General features: G+C 37.1%; 2 protein-coding genes across 2 annotated transcripts; one reads left to right on the top strand and one right to left on the bottom strand.

The window, feature by feature from the left end:
* Nucleotides 1–521: 521 nt before the first annotated feature.
* On the top strand, nucleotides 522–9,401 carry LOC590051 (pentatricopeptide repeat-containing protein 1, mitochondrial). Its single transcript, XM_030984887.1, has 9 exons — nucleotides 522–874; nucleotides 1,309–1,446; nucleotides 1,929–2,069; nucleotides 3,101–3,241; nucleotides 3,794–3,976; nucleotides 4,327–5,235; nucleotides 6,267–6,383; nucleotides 7,693–7,869; nucleotides 9,084–9,401. Exons 1-9 carry the CDS (start codon nucleotides 575–577, stop codon nucleotides 9,261–9,263), a joined length of 2,286 nt encoding a protein of 761 aa, XP_030840747.1. The 5' UTR covers nucleotides 522–574; the 3' UTR covers nucleotides 9,264–9,401.
* A 1,243-nt stretch (nucleotides 9,402–10,644) lies between these two features.
* Nucleotides 10,645–20,650, bottom strand: LOC592189 (N-sulphoglucosamine sulphohydrolase). Its single transcript, XM_791726.5, has 5 exons — nucleotides 20,514–20,650; nucleotides 16,213–16,479; nucleotides 15,230–15,383; nucleotides 14,004–14,242; nucleotides 10,645–13,573 (listed from the first exon to the last, which is right to left on the bottom strand). The coding sequence occupies exons 1-5, from the start codon at nucleotides 20,599–20,601 to the stop codon at nucleotides 12,798–12,800; spliced, it is 1,524 nt and encodes a 507-aa protein (XP_796819.3). The 5' UTR covers nucleotides 20,602–20,650; the 3' UTR covers nucleotides 10,645–12,797.
* Between the last annotated feature and the right edge of the window lie 762 nt (nucleotides 20,651–21,412).

A 21,412-nucleotide genomic window follows, 5' to 3' on the forward strand; every position in this document is an offset into this window, starting at 1 on the left:
AATGGATTCTGGGTAATAAAATACCCCCAGTTCCCTGAAAGTCTCTGTACAAAGTCAATGTAAAAAACTAAAATGAATCAACTCAATCAAGAAAATTGTTGCGGGTCGAATCTGTTTTTTCGCTTCGCCAATGCGCAGATCAGAAATAGAGTCTAAGAATCGTCAGCGAAAATGCGGACGATCCTTGTTTTTTCAGACGCATCTGTCCACGTTAACGAAGACGATCCTCGTCTGTGCGGACGATCCTTATTCTCTTAACCATCGCTCCTACTGATTATTAATATGATTTGTAAATTATTTAATTTAGTTTTAAGGCATTTCTGAAATTTGACACTGGCACTGCCAAATTGTTGAAAAGTGACCCCTCCCCTTCCAAGCCCGGATAACTTCCCCCTCCTCTTGTTGTGTGCACCTCTACTGCATACTGCCAAAAAAAAGGCAAGGTTTTATTCTTTTTCTTGTTCTTTTTTCATATAATATTCCCTCCTTCATTTTCCTCATTTTCTAACAATGTAGGCGTCACATGACATTTGCAGCTAAAGATTAGAATACAAACGGGATCAAGAGGAGCAGTATGGCTCATGCTTTGAAGCAGACCTCTCAACATCTATGGTTGATACCAAGATTTTGTCAGGAATCCCTGTGTCGGAGGTCAACAATCTTCTACCAATCGTCTGCTAGATCACTTTCATCACACCATCCCTTGAGAAGCTCTAGATCTCAAGAGGAGCAAACCAAACATGAGTACTCTCCAACCAAAAGATACACCTCTACTCCAATGTCAGCTGCAGATGAAGGAGAAAGAGAAGGAGCGGATACTGGAGAGAAAGAAGAACAAACATTTGGAAGGCTCTCTGACAAGTTCAAGCATACAGTAAAGAAGTTTTTTGTTGTTGCAAACATTCAATAATAATACACCAGTCAATGAGAATTAATCTTCAAGGCGGATGTATCAGAAGTCATGTCTTTTGAAATGCAAGAAAAATATGTGGCTGATGCCTCATTTTTAAGAATTTTATACAGACCTATTGAGGGAGGGTGAAGAAATGTGTTTAATAGCCTTCTTAGGTTTTGCTTTCACCTGTCATAAAGATAGAGTACACATACTTAAAAAACAAGAGGCTACTTCACTTTGATACATGCTGAATTGATTTGGTAAAAAGGTAATATCTTCAATGATACTGTAGACACTACAATAGTATTTCTATCATCCATCATCTTATCTTTCAAACAGAACTCTTCAGAATGCTGTTCTATAAAAAAAAAAAACATAATTTGGCCAATCCTGAAATCTTTCTTTCTTTTCAGTATCAGCCGCTTGGAACAGATCTAATAGATGAAATTGAAGAAGCTGAGCTAGGAAGTGAATGGGTCAAACCTCGTGTTAAGAGGAATACACCCATCTGGTACGGCAATCAGATGAAAAAACTTATCAAGCAAGATAAGGTATGTTCTATCATCCTAACACATTAGATAGTGTATTCCGATTCGTCTATATTTATGCCTCCTCCACTGAAGGTGGTGCTGGAAGCATGTTTTTTACAAAAAAAAATATCTTTCTTTCTATTTGCATTTCTTTCTGTCTTCATCTATCAACCTCTGAATCTGAAACAACATATTTGTTCTTCTTCATATGGTCTATCTGTCTATTTATTAATCCATCTATCTATCTATCTATCTATCTATCTATATGGATGTCTGTCTTCCTTACTGTCTCTACATTTCTATACAGTCATTAACAACTCATCTGTTTATCTATCTAGCCCTCATTTGATTGATTCGTTCATCTGTCAATATATCATCAGTGTGGAGCCTGATGGACATTAAGTGATACATAATAAATGCCCTTTTACATGTAGCTCTGAACAGATGAATGTATGTTTTCCATAAAGTATGATTTTAATAGATCCATTATTTCTTTATTTTAGTTATCTGAAGCCATTGAGATGCTTGAGGTGACGATGTTAAAGGAAGCCAAGGTGTTTCCTACGGAGTACAACTTTAATATCCTGATAGGTGCTTGTGGAAGGGCAGGCTACACTGACAAGGCTTTCAAACTCTACAACAAGGTAGGATCAAACTTATACTATTTCTGTTTCGGTTGCGTCGGTATACTTAGGGTTAAATGTACTTCACCAACGTTTTGATTAGTATGGTCGTGTAAGTGCTATGGAAGGAGAGGTGTTTCACATTTGAAGCTTCTGCTTGAAGACTGCACTGGAGGTAGACATAACTGTTTCCATTCTGCTGCTGTCCTGTGGAAGAATGAGTACTTGTGCACGTCCTTCTTAATCAGTACCCTCTGGATTCTTTTGCTGTTACCTCTAGTCGTTCTTCTCCCCTCTGTTGTTGATTTGAATGTATGTGTCAGCCTTGATTCCCACTTCTCCATTCATGATCTTGTACAAGAGTTGAAGTCTAGCAACCCTCCTTCTATTCTCCAGTGTGTCCACTCCAAATCCTTGATCATTTGGGAAACACTGCTCTGTTGCTTATAGTCATTCCTGCAGAATCTTGAAGTCATTCATGCAGTATCTGCCTCATATTCTATCGTCTGTATTCTACTAATTCAATGAAACCCAACCCTGGGACTGAGATCATGTGTAACAAAGGAAAACTTGGACAGACCTCAGAACTGACTCTTGTGTTAAACCAGATTTTGAATAAAAGTGTAAGGGAGTAGAAGAATATGGGCCAATGGGTTCTATGTAGTGCAAATGGATGATATAAATAGGCCTATGTGTTCCTTTAGCTGTACTGCTTGCTGATCTATCGACCGTATATTTACATTGGTCATATGTATATTAATTATTGTATATTTTAATCAGTTCTAAATTAATCAAAAGATGTACCTCTGAAGGCAAATTCTATGTAGTTCAAAATATTGCAAAACGAGAACGGCTTATTTTTTGTAAAAAAACCCTCAGAGCATGGAATATCTCTGATTCTAACAAGATTATTATTCTTTCATCTATTGTTATTTTACAGATGAAGGAGAGAGGTTTGGAAACGGCTTATTTTTTGTAAAAAAACCCTCAGAGCATGGAATATCTCTGATTCTAACAAGATTATTATTCTTTCATCTATTGTTATTTTACAGATGAAGGAGAGAGGTTTGGAATCGAGTAGTGTGACATACACAGCACTCTTTAATGCTTGCTCAGAATCACCATGGAAACAGACGGATGGTGTGACAAGAATCAAGAAACTTCACCAACATCTCCTGGAAAAATCTGTCAAGGTGATTTGAAATCCGTTCTAAATGACAGATATTATACTTCTAAAACAGTAGAAATAATATGTGTAATGATCCCTGCTTTGCTAAGCATAAAGTGAAGACCCTTGAGGAGGTTCATCTGATTGCTAGTAATTCCATAGATTGAATTTTCATAGTTTCACAATCAAATTCCCAGGAATTCCATTACAGTTCAATCAAAAGAGAAGACAAGTTGTATACTCCTGTCTGATAGTTATCCATATCAACATACCATTAGTCAAATGTGAAATAATTTGTTAACATGTAGCAATGACTTGTAAAGTGGTTTGAACACTTGACTAGAGACACAGGATGTAGGTCGTAGGTTCAAGTCATAGTATGGCGCTATAATCGTTTGGCAAGACATTAATCTCCATTTTCCACCTGTGACCCTGGTGTAGTTACCTGTTGGAATTTCAACATATTTTCCTAGCAATGCCATATTAGCCACGGAGATGTAATTTGTATATGTTATGCACTGTTTGCCAGTTTTAAAGTCATTTTATGGAAGGAATGTATCTTTTGTCTCATTTTAAGGTGAATCTGATAACACACCATGCCATGATGAAAGCCTATGCAAAGTGTGGTGACCTTGAGATGACCTTTAAACTGTTCCGTCACCTGGTTGAGTCTGGAATACAGTTGATGCCGAAGAGTTTTTCTTTCCTTCTCTTTGCCTGTGCTGAAGACAAAGAAGCAGGGTTTCTGTATGCTATTGAGGTGAGATGATCCTACTACATTATGCTATTAAAAAGCTGTCTATTTGTACCATGTTTTCTGCACTAACATTTTGAATTTGTGCAAAAATCATAATTGATAACTGTTTCATATAGTTTGTGAAAATATTTTTTTGTATTCCTCTCCTTCCTCTTCTACTTCTTCTTCTTCTTCATGTTGAATGGATCCTTTATGGTTGAAGATTATAGTAAATACCACAGTGTGGTGTGCGCAAAATCCTGTTATCGCTATTAATGAAGTCTGTTTCTCATTTCTTGATGTGTTTCTTTCTTTCTTAATGTATCAAAATATATTTTCTTATGTCATGACTGTGGTCATTTACATTTTGACAGGCTTGGAGACAGATGTCGGCTCAGGGTATCCAACCAAATATCTACACCTACAACCTGCTCCTACGCACCACAAGAGACTGTAGCCTGGGAGACATGGAGGTGGCCAACAGGGTTCTACTTCGGACAATCACACCAAAAGCGCAGAAGACTCCTGCATTGCTGACCGAGGGTAGGGCTAAGGATCGACGTAGGAAGGGGGAGAGGAAGCAGAAGAAAGCTGTTGCTGTACCTCTGTTGACTGGTAAGAAGGCAGAGATGATTGAAGTTGAGCCACTTCAGGTTGAGGATGGATATCAGGAAGAATTAGAAGATGACGTGATGATGGAACTACCTGTGTTGAAAGAACCCTCGGTTGATCCAGATCAAAGACATCATGTGAATAGTCACTTGAGTCGTCAGAGAACCGGTGAATCAAGAACTGGACACTCCCCTGAAGCAGGTGCTAGTTCACACTGGTGGGATACTAGTGAACAACGCTCAGATGCTACCGTGATGGATGAGTCTGTACAAACTCCTGACTCATTGATGACAAGGTTTCATTCAGTGACATCATCCAAGTCGGCAAGTTTGGACAGGACGAGTACAAGTCTGACTTTGGCAGACATTCCTAATCTCCTCGATATCTCCTCCGATTTCAGCAATGTCCAGTCGCTTGCAAAGATCAGCTATCCTGACCAAAGGCTTGCACTCTTAGGAGGAGCTCAGGGATTTCTTGAGAACATGGAAGCTAAAAATGTGAAGCCTGATGTTAAGAGTCTTTCACTTCTAGCAGAAATTCTTCCAGGAAAGAAGCAGGAAGAGAATCGTCTTCTAGACCATGTCAAAGAACACAAGCTGAAGGTGGACATTGATTTCTACAATGTTTTCATAAGACGAAGAACAAGAAGAGGAGATCTGAAGAGTGCAATGGTAAGTCTAACAATATGTAAAAAGTGATAAGATTGACTCTTCTAATTAAATCTTATATTTTCAATTCAATTTTCACAATCATAGATAATAATAATAATAATAATAAAAACGTTACTTATAAAGCGCTTACCACCGAAGTCTCTAGATGGTGGAAAGAAGTGTAAATGCAAATGGCAAGATAACAACAGTCTGTCGTCATAGAACTAGGCAAAGAAAGAAATGCATATTATCCTTGTCACATCAGCATATATCAGTATTTCTTGACAGATATATTAGGAGGAAAAGAAGGAGGAACACCATGTAGATCAATAGCATGGTCATAAAGCAATTGGAAGATAACATTGCAAATTTGCCAGACTCAAATGGCAAGAGATTAGAAATGCAGAAAATTTTAATTACAATGCAGGTAGTTTTAAAATAACTGACAGGACAGAGAATATATGGTTCAAGTTTAAAATCCCTGAGTGTAATGTATTTTAAAATCTGAATCTTTTGTGTTCATGCTACTTTTGCCAGATTCACAAAAATTACATGCTGCAAAATATTCACCCAAACATGTTTATGTTATAGTTTACACAAAGTTACATTTTTTACTTCAGCATGTGCCTATGACAGCCCAAGGACTTTTTTTCTGCAGGGGAGTGTGTCACAAAGACTAAGATCGACTTAAGTTGGACTTGAACTATGGCAGTCCATTCGTCCCACTGTTTGCTCTCACCATTGGTCTCTCAACGATCTTTAGATAATATATTTTCCTTCAATAATGAGCTATCAAAAAAGGTAAATTCTGTAGATTTGTGACCAGGATTTGTACGTCCCTTGAGAAACCAATGCCAGGAATGGTTAGAGGAACTAGTGGCATGAACGACCTGCCATAGTTCAAGTCCAACTTAAGTCGATCTTAGTCTTTGTGAAACACCACCCTGGGGGTTCGTAAAGTTACGCATGACTTTCACATGGACTCTCACATGGTGCACCCGCAAGCCTACTGTATGATTTAATATTTGTATTTGTTATCTATGTGCTTTCAGACTGTGTTGAAGCACATTAGTGAGGATAAAGTGTATCCCAACCTGCGGACGTATGTCAACCTAGCTACAGGGTGTGGGCAACCAGAAGAAGGTTTTCAGCTGCTCAAAGAGATGGAGGTAAGAAAGTCCCACCAGGGGGGCGTTTCACAGAACTTGTCATCAGTGACAATTGACAATTTGTGTTAGAAGCTACTGAAATCCTTGCTTCTGATTGGTTATCAGCAGATTTGACACTGATTTTTGTTATTTGTCATTGAAAAAAGGCTTTGTGAAATGCCCCCCAGGGGGTGTTTCACAAACTTGTCATCAGTGACAAATGACACTTTTGGTTATAAGCTACTGAAATCCTTACTTCTGATTGGCTCTCAGCAGATTTGTCACTGATTTTTGTAATTTGTCATAGAAAAAAGGCTTTTTGAAACGGGTCCAAGGGCAGACCAAAAAGTTCATATCCACCTACATGCTTCAGACAATCTAGAAGGTCTTACAGAATTATACTTTGTTAAACCCACATGTTTTGATATGAATTGCATTATAATTCAATCACAACAAACTTGACTGAATAATCAATCAATGTGTGCACAAAGTCTCAGAGGCAACAAAACTCTTTGACCCACCAGAAAATTACTCCAGCTTTTCTTGATTGCTTAATGCCTCAGTCACACCTTGGCGTATTTGGCTTGCGTATTGCTGCGTATTTATGGCAAGCCGTTATAACATTTATTCCTTCTTTTTTTTTTATCAACAAAAATAAATAATCATAATATTAAAAATAATAATAATAGTATTTCTTGATGTCAAGAAATAGGAATAAATGTTAAAACCGCTAGCCATAAATATGCAGCAATACGCAAAGGTGTGACTGAGGCATTAGGGTGAGGGTAATTTTTATTTTGATGAGAATTTCTTACGAGGCAGTAGGTTGAGGGCAAGTGAAGTCTACTCTTGGTGAGTGACAATACCTGTTATCATGTTAAACACCCAAATGGTGTCAAATTCCCCAAACCAAGTACTATGAGCCTTTGATCCTTGTGAAGTTTAACTTAGTTCATGAACCTAGATTTAATATGAAATATGAAAGGTATATGTCTGTACATGTTTCATTGAATAATAATAATAATAGGCATTTCTAAAGCGCTGTCTATCTAGAAATTCTATTTCGAGGCATATGTATTATTACCCTGGCTTTAGCCTAGCTGCCATTACAGCACTCCAACATTTCAAGGAATTAATTCCTGCCAGGTACCCATTTACATCACCAGGTTTGAGTGTGGCAAATATAGATCAATGTCTTGCCAAAGGACATTAGTGCCGCGGCAGGACTCGAACCTTGTGATCAATAGTCCAGCGACGTATCCACTCAACCACGACACCTCTGAATACCTATTATGACACTCTTGTTTCGTCCCTTGCTACATACATGTAGGAGGCTGGAATTGAGGCAACATGCCATCTTTATGGGGCTCTGATTGGATCTACTCAGAAACACAGGAACTATCACTACCTGATTGATGTTCTGAAGCACATGGAAGCTCAAGGCGTGCTTCCTAATGAGAGAGTACTCACACAGCTCGAGAAAATTGCCGCCTTTGGACAAAACAAGGTTTGTTCTTCTAATTGCTGTAGCTTACATAATGATTTGGGGCCCATTGCATAAAACTTGCCATTGATGGTAACTTTGCCATCAATGGTAACTTCCATGGAAACCTTGATTTGATTGGCTGCTGAGTGATTTTGCCATGGTAGTTACCATTAATGGCAAAGTTACCATCGATGGTAGATTTTATGCAACGGGCCCCAGGGCTTTGAATAGACTAGTCATACCATAACAAACTCAGCTAAAAACAAAGCAATTTCATACAGAAACATGTCATAAGAAACATTTTTAAACTGCTCAGTCAGAAACAAGGAGGAGTCTTTTGCATTTTAAAGGTTCATAAATACACCACCATGGAAACGCCTTTTAAGGATCATCCTAGAATATAGTATAGTATTAATGACTGCTTTGAGAGAAATAGTTGTTTTATTACGCTCAAGGGAAGGTTAGAATTGTGCTATTCCCAGAGGCTTGCCGAGGGGAATAGCCCAATTGTAACCTTCCCGAGAGCGTATGAAATCAACTATTTCTCGAATATTAAAGCAGTCATTAATACTTTTATATGCCGAAAAAAAATAGACTAAAAAATAAAAAATAAAAAATAATTTACATTTTTGTCGAAGACGGGATTCGAACTCTTGCGTACAACAAGAGGTGTATCGAAAACCAACGCTTAGACCACTCGGCTATCGCGCGACGTTAACATGCTTGGCAGTTTTCTCCAATATATACATTAAAATGGATTGAAAACGGCTCCGCGTGAGGGATGCTTCGCAAAAGCTCCATGAAACGGACCCTTCTTTTACTTTTGCAATGCATATTGGCACGAACTTAGATCAAGAGCTAGCGGCAGATGTTGTTTTTTTGTTTTTGAGAGTTAATTTTCGTCTTCATGTCAACAATGCAAGATAAAATTGTCGGTAAGATCGATCGAGATTCAATTGTATTGAAATTGCCGACCAATTTTTCGCACACGTATGGTATCCTCCATCGCTCAAACCATTTTTTAACATGTAAACCTATGGGGTAACCATGGAGACTGACCTATTTTTTTAATAACCATGGTTATTAAAAATATTGAAATGTTTTATGCATGGTTACCGGGAATTTTACAGGAACAGTTGAAGTTTATGAATGCAATTCGACCAATCAGATGGCTGGATTTCTTAAGTGAGGTATATAATAAAGTCTACCATTCCATTGGTTGCTCTTTATCACAGGTTGGACAGACAATGAGATCAAGTAGACCTGTCAACAAGAAAGAGCTGAACCTATTCAGGGGGTTCTACAACCAGTGGCTGAGTCGTATGAAAGTCCAGGTCCCAGAGCATCCTTGGGCTAAATACAGGACCAAGGACAAGACATTGGAGGACTACAAGTTCCATGAGACTGCAGTCTAGGTGTGTCTTTGGGAATACAGATCCATGAGCATTCAAGGACAGGATGAAAGAGAAGACAGCAGAATATTTCAAGTTATACAAGACTGCAGTCTTTCCGGCCAGATTAAGATGTTGTAATCACATGTTTGATTATCAAGATATTTATGATTGGAATTCAAAATTTCAGAAACCTTTTTCCCCAACAGTTTTGAACAGCTGTTATAACACTGTACACATTCTATTGGGGAAAAGGAGTATGGTAAAACCGGTCACTCAAAGATATTTAATTTTTTGAAGCACTTCATGATCATTTTGAAGTGCAATTTTTTTTGGGCTTCAATATTACACCATATATTGATAACACGTAGGGCCCTGCATCTCAGATTTGTAAAACTGGAAACACGGTTAAACAATGCCTTTAATGGACAAGTCCACCCTGATATTAAGTTGGTTTCAATGGAAGCAGAAAAATGAGAGAAACAGGTCAGTGAAAGTTTGAGTATCAAGCGATAAAAAATAAGAAAGTAATGAATTTTTGAAGGTGCGATCCATCAAACACAAATTGGCATCTCTGTGACGTATCTTGCAAGCTCCCCTCCCATTTGCCCTGTACTATTAAACAAAAGTTCAAAATTAATGTTTTCAATAATTCATTCACCCTATATATTGTTGCAAATATGTTTCTATACAACCCCTGTATGAAACAAATCTATTCCATCATCAATAACTAAGTAAATGAAAGTTTATGAAATTTTCTGTACAGAGCAAATCGGAGAGGAGCTTGCTAGATACGTCACAGTATTACCAATTTGTGTTTCAATGACAATCCAAAATTCATAACTTTTCTATCTTTAATCTGATATTGCTCAAACTCTCATATACAGTACTTGTTTCTCTCATTTTTTCTGCTTTTATTTAAACCAACTTAATATAAGGGTGGACTTCCCCTTTAATTTTCAAAAATCTACACATGTTGATGTCTTGAATATAATTGTCAATGATAAAACTACAGTGCATTTTGGGGCCCATACACTTTTTATATGTGTATCTTCATGTGAAAACTTTTGAATATAGCTATATGTTGTAATACTGAATGACATAAGAAGATAATTTTCTGTTCTACTGTGAATTTCAAATGAACGAGGTATTGGTGCATTCAGGAAATTTGACAATTATATGACCTGACCATGTTTATGATAGAAAAGTGTACCATTTCAGGCACAGAAAATAAAAATTCCTTTTTGACCATTCAAATACGGTGTCTGAACTGAATGAAACATAATCTTGTGACTGTACAAGTGTACATCTGCAATCGTACATATGTATTTTACTGGTCTACTACTCCCATAGTCACTGTACTGTGATCAATAAAATGAGATATTTCACAAAAAAGCTCCATAAGCAGTTTTGTTAATAATCAAAGTTTATTCATTTTAAGTTAATATATAAAAAAATAGTTGCAGGTTTACATGTATGAATTGGTTTTACTGTAACATAAAAAATGTTTTAAATGTTTTAAAAGGTGGATTGGCATAACATACATGATTGTCAAATGAATGGAGACTAGATCATTCTTTGGACACTAGACTCTACTCATTCAGCTACATGAATTAATATTTCAAAAGTTAAACGTTCAGTTTAGAGTGATATAGATGGAAAAGAGAGAGAAAGAGAGAGAGAGAGAACATCTCAATATCTGTTGCAAAGTTAAGGAGAGAGAGGGAAAGAGCCTAAATAACTATTACAGTACATGATGGAAAAAGGGGGACCAAAACAAGCGAGAGTGTGCACAACAACAAAAATCAATTAAAATAAAGTTTTGAACATTTAAATCTTGAGCTCATAGTTCCTACCGATATAAGTATTACATATTGAAATGTTAGTAATTTCATTAATAAAATGTGTTTAGTTTTCATACATGCTTCATTAAAGTGAAGCCATTAAAATATAGCTAGCCATATAAAATAAATTCATATTTCATGATGACTTTCAATCTTACTCTAAAGTTTGAAACAAAGTGAATGAATAAAACTAAATTAGCAAAAGCCATTATATTCGGGACCACTTAATGAACAATGAACATTGTACATATGTACATAATGGAACAATAAAAACAATGACTAGTTTAACTAGTATCCTTAGGGATGGATGTTTGACATATAACATCTGTTGACAAAAACAGCTATAACAAATTTTTAAACAAATCAGTACGCATTTGAACCCTCATTAGTGCACCTCCATTTAAAATAAATCCATTAAAAAAAAAAACATGTTAGTGGTATAAACAAGTGTATGCACATGAATATCCCTGCATAGTGTAAATGGAATAGAGTATTTCTCTATATAACACACGATTCTACAACCTAAGGCAATGATTTAAATCATGGTAATTTGAATCATACCAACCCTGAATAAGCATTTTTATTTCAACCACATTGAACATACACCACATTCCTGTAAATGCTTTGCCAACCAAATAACATTCGTCTTTTGTGTAGAAAGAGAAAGAATCAGTTAGAATATTTTGTGAATGTTCATGAATTTTAAGAATTTGTGTACTTTTTAATAGTTAATGAAATTTATGTTGGCCTCAAATAAATATGTACTAAAAAATCTACAAATTGGCAGTAAGGGACTTTCCCTTACATGAACAACATTTTGGATGTGTAATATATGTTAATAGTACTGTGGTACACTTAACCAGTAAACAAAATTGTGTCACATAAAAGGTAAATTAACAATATTTAATATAAGTCTTTCAAATTTAAAGAGACAAAGCAAAGTCGACTGACCACAAAAATATCATAAATATTCAGAAATCAACAATTATCATAAAATACTTCTCAATCTCTTTGTGCCTATTAAATCATATTATTGGTACAGGCTCCTTGCTCACCCTTTTCCTTATTCTCAACTGTTTGTGGCAGGCATGTACCTTGTACATCACTGTTGCTGTTTAATGTATTTGATATCACCCTTTGCCAAGGATGAGAAAAGTGAATTAAATCACCAAGCCTTCGGGTCCCCCCCCCCCCCCCCCCACCTGCATAACTGATTGGACCACTTCACAGGGGTTTCCTACTCTTTTATGACTGAAGTGGGTTCTAACATGCATGACTCTCTCACACACAGAGCCTCCATTTAACATCCTATCCAGGGGTCTTTGTTTTCCACCTTACAGTTCATGTAGCTTGTGTGTCTTAAACCAAGGGAGGGGCATAACGACACAAAATGCAGGCTTCAATCCTCTGCCCAAGTTGGATTCAAACTCATGATATGTGGTTCAACAGGCAGGCACACTACCAACTGAACACTCGCCTCCTCAAACCAACTTGCTTCATCAGGCCAAATCCCCTCCTTATATTTGTTTTAACCAGCTGAAAATGAAGCCCAAGATAATTCTGGCTAGAGTATGCGGAATATGTGGTACCAAAGTGTTTATATAGTGAAAGTGTTATACCAAAATGACATTGTTAACATTAATAAGCCATTTCCTTAATAAACATACAAAATCGGATTAGGTGTTATAAAACAGTTTTAGAACTGATGAAAAGTTCATAGTCCATTATCAAGGGGTAAGCATGTAGGACTGTACTTATAATCCCCTGCATCCTCCAACACACCCCATGGATAACATCGGAATGGATCATTAGTGACATTCTGCCAATCAACCAAGTGCTCCTGAAGATCGACTAGAAGGCCTTTATACTTGCCCACATAGGCAAGGTTATTGACCTCTGTGGGGTCATCAGTGAGGTCAAAGAGTTCCCACTCGGGTCGGTAGTAGTAGTCTTTGAGTGTCTTGTACCAGTGCAAGGGTTTGTGATACCTGGTGCGGTTCAAGATGTCTTGGAATGTGTGTGAGATGAAGAAGTCTTGATCAATAGGAAACGGCATAGCAAAGTTAAGATTGTGAATGAGTCTGTAACGTGGCGTCCTGATGACTCGCTGAGGGTAGAACATAGTGATCTCATGCAAGTCATGACTGGACAGACTCACATTCCAACCTGAGGGTTCAGAGGTCAACGCTGGCAGAAGGGACTTCCCCGTCAATTGCACCGATCCCTTGAAGATCTTATACTTTGGGTACTTGATGCCGAAGAAGTCCAGGACAGTGGGAGTGATATCCATCAGACTGATAAAGGCATCACTGGTCTGACCCCATCGCTCTTGATGAAATGGAGATGAGATCATGAAGGGCTCTCTAGACCCACATTCATACAGGTTAGTACGTCCACTGGTAAATGGAATACCATTATCTGAGGTGTAGATGATGAGAGTATCCTTTAGGTATCCTGCTGCTTCAAGTTCTTTCATCATCAGACCAACACCTACAGAAGAAAGTCAAAAGAAGAAAAGATTAATTACATTAGCATCTCCCAAAAAATGTTTCAAATATGGTCAATTCTGCACAAGTTGAATTTTGGGAGACCATAGAAATGACTTGGACTAATGTGAATGTTGACATATGCCACAGTCAAATTTTCATGGACTGTAAAAGCAACAGTTGATTTGGTTTTGTTTCCTCATTTTCACAGGAATACAATCTTTCTACAAATGGAGTGAATGAGAATTATAATCAAATTAAACTATATGGGATATTACGATTGAAAACCAGCAGTTTTGCTCCCGAGAGCTGTGGGAAACTGGCCGTATCAATGCCGTTTCTATGACATGTCATTTGGATGTGTGAAAACAAGGCCTTTGGATGCGAGATGAGAGAGAGGCAATTATAAGAAATAAAGCTAAAATATAACAAACCTTGATCAAGTCTGCTAACTGTTGTATACTGTGCCGATATATCGTCTCTAGCTACCGGTGTATCTTGAACATGATAAGGTACTATCACATCGTTAGGATCATATTTGGCCGGTGTCCAGTCAGTTATGGTACCCATGTTTGGCTGACCGTTACCAAACTTCTCACAGAACTGACCAAATTCAGGGTGGGTGTGGCCACAACGGTGTGCATCATGGAAGCCAATATAAAGGAAGAAAGGTCTGAAATAAATGAAGAGAGATATTAAGAACTGAAAATTAGAAGATATACAGGTATTTATGAAAATATACCAGTTTTTTTAGCACGGTGTAAAATTGCTAAATTAAGACCATCTATAGTCATTTGTATCCTTCATAAACTTATCTATAACTTTGCATAACTTGGATTATACAACTCACTCCTAAATCCTAATCAAATGACAGGTCAAATGCAGTCACAAATGATTCATTAATTGAGACTATCCCATGTTTCTTTTCATTTAGTAATCATGCAATAGTTTCCTCCACTATCTTTTTGTATACGATGCTTAACACAATTGAATTCATTTACACGTATAAGAACCACAGCATAGTTTGTTTTCTGTGCGGCAGTTTACCGCATCATGTGTGAATGAACCTTAAAGATAAAGTTGAGTCCTGGGGGATGTTTCACAAAGATTCTAAGTCGAACTTAACTCTAAGTTGGACTTAAAAATTATAGAGAGCCATTCGTAGTCTTAGAATAAAATATATTCAAAAGCAAAAACTCCAGTATTAGACTAAATTCCACATCAAGAACAAGAAATCTTCTTGACAAATAACAATAGAAAATGTGAGTCATTTGAATCAATGTTTTATGCCTTTTAAAATAACTTGTACAAAATATTTTCAAAGATGCTAACGGCTTTCCATAATTGTCAAGTCCAACTTAGAGATAAGTTCAACTTAGGATCTTTGTGAAACATCCCCCTGGTCATGCAATTGCATTGTGAAAGAAACAGTGTGGAATCGATCAGAAAAACATGTGGCATGTAAAAATGAGGCCCACATTTTTTAGCTGTTACATGTTATATTTAGAATATGAAGGCATTTGAAGAGTCGTGCTTTTCAGGGAACGTTTTTTCTCTGATGTTCGTCCACACTTGCATAATAACGATGAAAATGCTCACAAATTATTTTTCACCTCTCCCCAGAACTCAACTTTCTCTTTAAATCCTGTAAGTCATTTACCTGGTATCATTGGTCTGAAGGAACTCTCTGGCATATTGTTTGATCAATGTGATGTTTCGACCAACTTGCATGATCGGATAACCATCTTCAGGTGTCTTAGAATAATCAAACGGATACACAGCTTCTGGACCAACGTGCTTCTTTCCAATGATTCCTGTCAATTAAAACAGTTTTCAGAAAATATAACGAATTAACCATTTCTTTACTAATTAAAATAATCTGTAATCTATGATGCTGTATAATTCTACATTTATAGGCATAAACAAGTACTTAAAATATCTCTAAGCGATTTACAGATGTACTATAACCCTGGTCATTGGATTCAGTACTTGCCCGCACACACTGTGTGCACCATCTCCACTCCCTGGGGAGCATTCCAGCCAGGCGTTACTTGACACTCAAAAACTGTTTGACCAACAATGACGGTCGCATCCTACCGGGCCCCCATTTATCACCTGGGTGGAGAGTAGCAAGTGCAGGTTAATATCTTGCCAAAGGATATTAGTGCTGTGTCAGGATTCGAACCCTCGACCTTCGCATCTCCAGTCAAGCGCCTTAAACCACTCGGCCACGACACGCTCACACTACCATGTGAAGATACACTTCACATTTCTCTATCTGATGACATAGTGCTAGTTAAAGTGAATACAAAAAAAGTCCTTTGTTGCAACGCAGTTGCCATTCAATTAAATTTTTTTTTTTTAAATAGATAATTGTTGGTGTTGTCTACATGTCATCAAACCTACCTTAGTACTCCACCTCCAGGCCACCTGTCTATATTAACCATGTATAATTGGTCTCCTTCTAGAACAGGCCACCTGACTACAGCGGCCACTTTCTCTATTTTTCTTAGGTAGCCTCAATGGACCGGTTTGACCGTATATCTCAAAGAGATGATTTATTCAGCCATTTTGTCTGGCCCATTTTTCCACACATGTACTAAATCCCTCTAGATTACAATGATGGGAGCACCAAACACTGACCTGTACGCACACCTGCTTGACCTAGTAGCATAGGCAAGCTCCTGACTTCATCAAAAGAGTTGAAATGATGATAGCCATTGAGTAGTCCATACATCCCATTCTGGTGCTGAGGTAGTCCCGTCATGATGACCGAACGGCTTGGTGAACAGCTGCTGACGGAGGTATAGGCATGTTTGAAGACCAGACTTTGCTTGCCTAATGCATCCAGATGAGGAGTCTTGATAACTGTATTGTTGTACACTCCCATCTCAAATCCACCATCATCAGCTAAAAAGGAGAACATATTAAAGATAAAGACCAGTTATGTTCATGCGATTGTATTGTGAAAGAAACGTTGTGAAATCGATCAGAAAAGGTTGATCATCTAGCATAGATGGAATCATCAAAATGATAAAAAATTTGGCCCAATCTTCATAAAGTTACAAGCACTGTACACAGAAAGGTGTACATGGGATTACGCACACGTGCGCAACACGTGCCTTTTTATCTCTCACACACCAATAGATAAACTAATTTACCAATTACACCAATAAGTAGGCGGTTTCCCGGCAAAATTTGTATTATTCAAAACATATTCTTTCACATGATTGGTAATAAGAGCTTCCATTTCATTTTTTGAAATTGGGGCGTTTCCAATACTGGTCTTTACCTTTAAATATTAAGATGCAATCCAACTTTTGTAATAATTTCGTTTTGGATGAAAGCGGAAAAATTAGAGAAACAGAATGGTGAAAGTTTGAGATAAATCGGACCAATAATAGGAAAGTTATGAATGTTTGAAATATGAGATTACTATTCTATCTCAGATTGGAAATCTGGTCAGTGGATTGTGACGTAATTGCGGATAACTCTCTCGTTTGTCGTATACACAAATATTATTATTTTCTGTTCTCCCAAGGGCCTTCTCTCTTGGAGCACCACTCAAAATATATTATGGATTGCATAGTAGTATTATAGGTCCTCTAAAGATAAAAGACCCTCCTGAGACATACATTTTTGAAGATATTAAAATTTTAGCTAGTTAGTGTGTCGGAACAAAAGGGAAAGTTGCAAGTGCGTAGCTAGGATTTTATTTTAGGAGGTGGTAGTAAGCACGCAAAGCGCGCTCCCTAGGGGGGTGGGTGCAGGGAGGGGAGAGTTCCCCCCCTCCTGCGCGAAGCGTTACCGTTTCATTAGATTATTAGAGAAAGAAGACGATTCGTTGTACCGTTCTCGACTCTTAATCCTTGTCTGAATTCAGTTTTGCCCCTCCCCTGCGCGAAGCATGGAAGCTTTGACGTTTCATTAAATTATCGGAGAAAGAAGACGATTCGTTGTACTGTTCTTGACTCTTAATCCATTTCTAAAATTCAGTTTTCCCCCTCCTGCACGAAGCGGGGAAGCTCTCTACTCTAAATCCTTGTCTGAATATAAAAAAATGTTTCTATGTCTGCTTTCTACCTAGGTCATCTTACTTTTTTCTCTTCTCTCTCTTTTTTTTTTTGGGGGGGGGGGGGGGGCAACTTTTTTTAACCAGACTTGCCCAGTTACATGTTTGTGCAGACATGGGCACTCAGCCATACTGGGAGTGGTATAGTTAGATTCAAGAAAAGCATTACCGGTACACAAAGGTATCTTATTGTTGAAGATGAAAAGAATGGGTATTAACAGTGAGGCTTTTTAGTGGCTCCAGGATAAAGCCTACTTATAATCTGCTTACAAGTTACAAAGCACATCAGAAAATGGAGTATATGTTCAATCTTCTGCCCATGAAAGGTGTGGAATCCCTTAAAGGCATCGTTTAACAATGTTAAATCAGAGATGCATGGCCCTACGTGTTATCAGTGTATGCGATATGGTGTAATATTGAAGCCCTAAACAAAAATTGCGCTTTAAAATGGTGATGAAGTGCCTCAAAAAAGAAAAAACCTTTAAGTGACCGGTTTTACTATACTCATTTTCTCAATAGACTGTAGTGTTATAAAAACCGTTAAGAAAACATTTTTTTTAATTTCTATTTCCAATAATAAATATCTTGATAAATGATAATCAGACAGGCGATCGGCTTGTAAAATTCATGGGGTTCCTGATGACTGACCTTAAGGTTTATAATTATGATTGCAGCATTAGCTCAATCCAGGATTTTGTTTCAGAATCTGAGACAAAGATAGCCAATCCCTTTGACCCAAGGCACTTCATTGTGTCCTGTTAGATAGGGTTTCGGATTATCCTTTGATCTAGAATGCTACGTATTAAATGAGCAGAAAGAGCCATCACAGAATATTCCCTGATGCAGTACATTATGCCACTCATGAACCAGAACAATTTGATAACAAGTAATCAATAAAGTCTGTACAATTTGGCAAGTTTTGCTAAAATCATAAATTTCCATTCACATTCATTGGTTAGTAGTATTTGCAACTCGGTAAACAGCTTTAAAGCCAGATTTGACAAACACTGTAAGAAGGAGCAATATAATTCACCCTTCTCCCAGCAGACACTCCAATTATGACATTCCTGATATGACCCAGCAAGCAAGATACAGAGGTAAAATGACTATGGTGCAAGACCCGGAAGCTGGGACATCCCCACCCCCCCCCCCCCCCTTGAAGTTAGACCTGGAAGCTTGGCAGCTGGAGACGGTTTTCTTCCAGAAGCTTTGGTATGCAAGGTATTCAAAGAATATTCATTTGATATTGTAATTTAAAACTATGTAGGTGTGGAAAACATAAATCATTGGTGCCACAGTGAGGAGGAAAAGCTGACTGTCTTAAAACTTAAATTGCAATGCAACCCTTGTAATAAAAGCAGAAAAATAAGAGAAACTGAATGGTGAAAATTTGAAAAAAATTGAAAGTTATGAATGTTTAAAATATGAGATAACTAAGTTTAGATGCAAATCTAAAATTGTTAGTTTGATCAGTGGATTGTGAAGTGCAATATAGAAGAAGTGATGCTGTTTTAAGTTTACTGCATGATTGCGGATAACTCTCCTTTTTGTCATGTACACAAATATCATAAATTTCTGTTTTTCTCCCAATTCCCTTCTTCCTTGGGGCATGCACTACTCAAAATATATTACAAATAGCATATTATTGTGTGTCCTATACAGTGTAAGTCTAAATGTAAAAGCCACTTCCGAGTCATACATTTATCTTTTTAAAATAAAATTGTATTCATTTTGTGCGTTGGAGCAAATGGGAAAGTTGTCTTCTACTACATGTACATCACAGAGACATTACTGATTTACCCAGTATGAAGAGCCCATACCCTAGGATCGAGTTGGCATTCCAACTCCCTGCCATACCTATAGTGATAACAACTTAAACAAATCATAACTTTTTAATTTTGTCTGATTTCATTCTTACTTTCACCGGTCTACTTCTCTGATGTTTCTGCTTTTCTCTAGAGTAGTTTGCTAAAGGATATCTCTTTAAAAAACTCTAACACTGTAATTGATTAATCTGGGAACTATCTATTCACTGATTTATATCGATAATAACAATGATTGAGTTACATGAAAATGTCTTGAATTCAAAGTGTCCCTGTGTATCCATTATTTAGAGGGTAACAATGTTCACAAAGTGGTTGTCGACCTAAGACTAAGGCTAAAGAGAGAATTCTATGTAAAAATTATTATTGAATGTTGATAAAGGTGAATTATTTTTTCTTTTCTTTTTTAAAACTTTTTTTCATACTAAAAAAGGAGTTAATCTGTAGCAGTTCTAGGTGACTGGAAGAACCCCCATCTCTCTTCTTCTCTCTCTCTCTCTCTCTATTCAATTCAATTCATTCCAGACTGTATTCCAGACTCAGCTTCAACTTCAAGAGCAGAAATCTATATAGCATATTTACAATAGTTGTATGTTATCAAGACTGTACTATACTGGAAGAAGAAGAAGAAGAAGAAGGGAATATATTAAAAACTGACAAATTTACATGTATACTGATCTAAACAACAAACAAAATAAGAGGGGAACACATACAGATAAGAGACAAATCTCAACTACTATATATATATATATATATATATATATATAGACTCTATATATATATATATATATATATATATATATATATATAATCCTCTAACTTCTCAGCTATTGATTGCAATTTTGTAAAGGCGCTGAAAAAAGCAAACACAATTGGATGCGCGGGTACGGGTACGTCAGAGTAGATGAAAACCTCAACCAGCTGGGCTCCGGGGAAATCCCTGGCTATTCGTACCGCACTACCGGAGGCATACTCACTGTTACAGTTACACGTTCTGTCTTTCTTTTATATTAGATTATTATCTAGTATTGCGATATACAGATACTTACCAACGAGGACAAGGACATTTTTACCGCATGTCAAGCCATTCTGTAGCAATATCAGTAGCAGAAACAAATGAAACACCATCAAATTCATGATAAATCTTAAGCACTAGCGTGCGGATCGGAAACCTTGTCGTCAAACAACCTACATGTATGGAGATTGGCGATGTGGGCATGCATAACTCGGGCTCCCGTAGAGAGCGCGCATACGTACGGACGTACGTACACTTTATATTATGGTATTATAGTACAGGCTCACAGACGGGTATCTGGCCCCCTTTTCCGCCTCTTTTTTGTCAAAAGGATGCATAATAGTCCCATGGAATTATGGATGATCTTTTCAACATTTGGAACAATTACCTTTTTACATGTCAAAATCTGTCAAACTCAGTTGACCAATTCAAACTGGCTTTTGATGAATTAATAACTTACTCTGTTCGCATTGATGTATATTTCATTATGTATTGTAATTTGTAGGTATATTTGTTTAAACAAAATTAATTAATATGTTATTGTTTATCATTGTATTTTGTTTGTTTTAGCGCTTAGAGACTTCGGTAGTAAGCGCTTTAAAAGCAACTTTTTTGTTATTATTATTATTATTAATATAAGTTGCATATCTACATGATTTCAAACATTTTTAAATCCTGTTGTGTTTCCCCTATTATTGTTAATAATATATCTACGGCATTTGCATTTTTGAAAGGCAAAAAAGAGGCATAGTTCATGTTTTTCCACATCCTCAAATTTCATGTAGGCCTAAGTAAAATTCACAAATTCCGAGGAAATTCTAGGGGAGAATTGAGAAGCTTCGTTTTCAGCTATACGACAGATGACTCAGTCAAAACATGGAGTTACTGAAGCTGTCAAAAACATGCACAGTCCGTGGGATTTATGGTGGCATT

Source organism: Strongylocentrotus purpuratus, unplaced genomic scaffold, assembly GCF_000002235.5.
Source record: "Strongylocentrotus purpuratus isolate Spur 01 unplaced genomic scaffold, Spur_5.0 spur5_scaffold_14, whole genome shotgun sequence".
Taxonomy (NCBI): domain Eukaryota; kingdom Metazoa; phylum Echinodermata; class Echinoidea; order Camarodonta; family Strongylocentrotidae; genus Strongylocentrotus; species Strongylocentrotus purpuratus.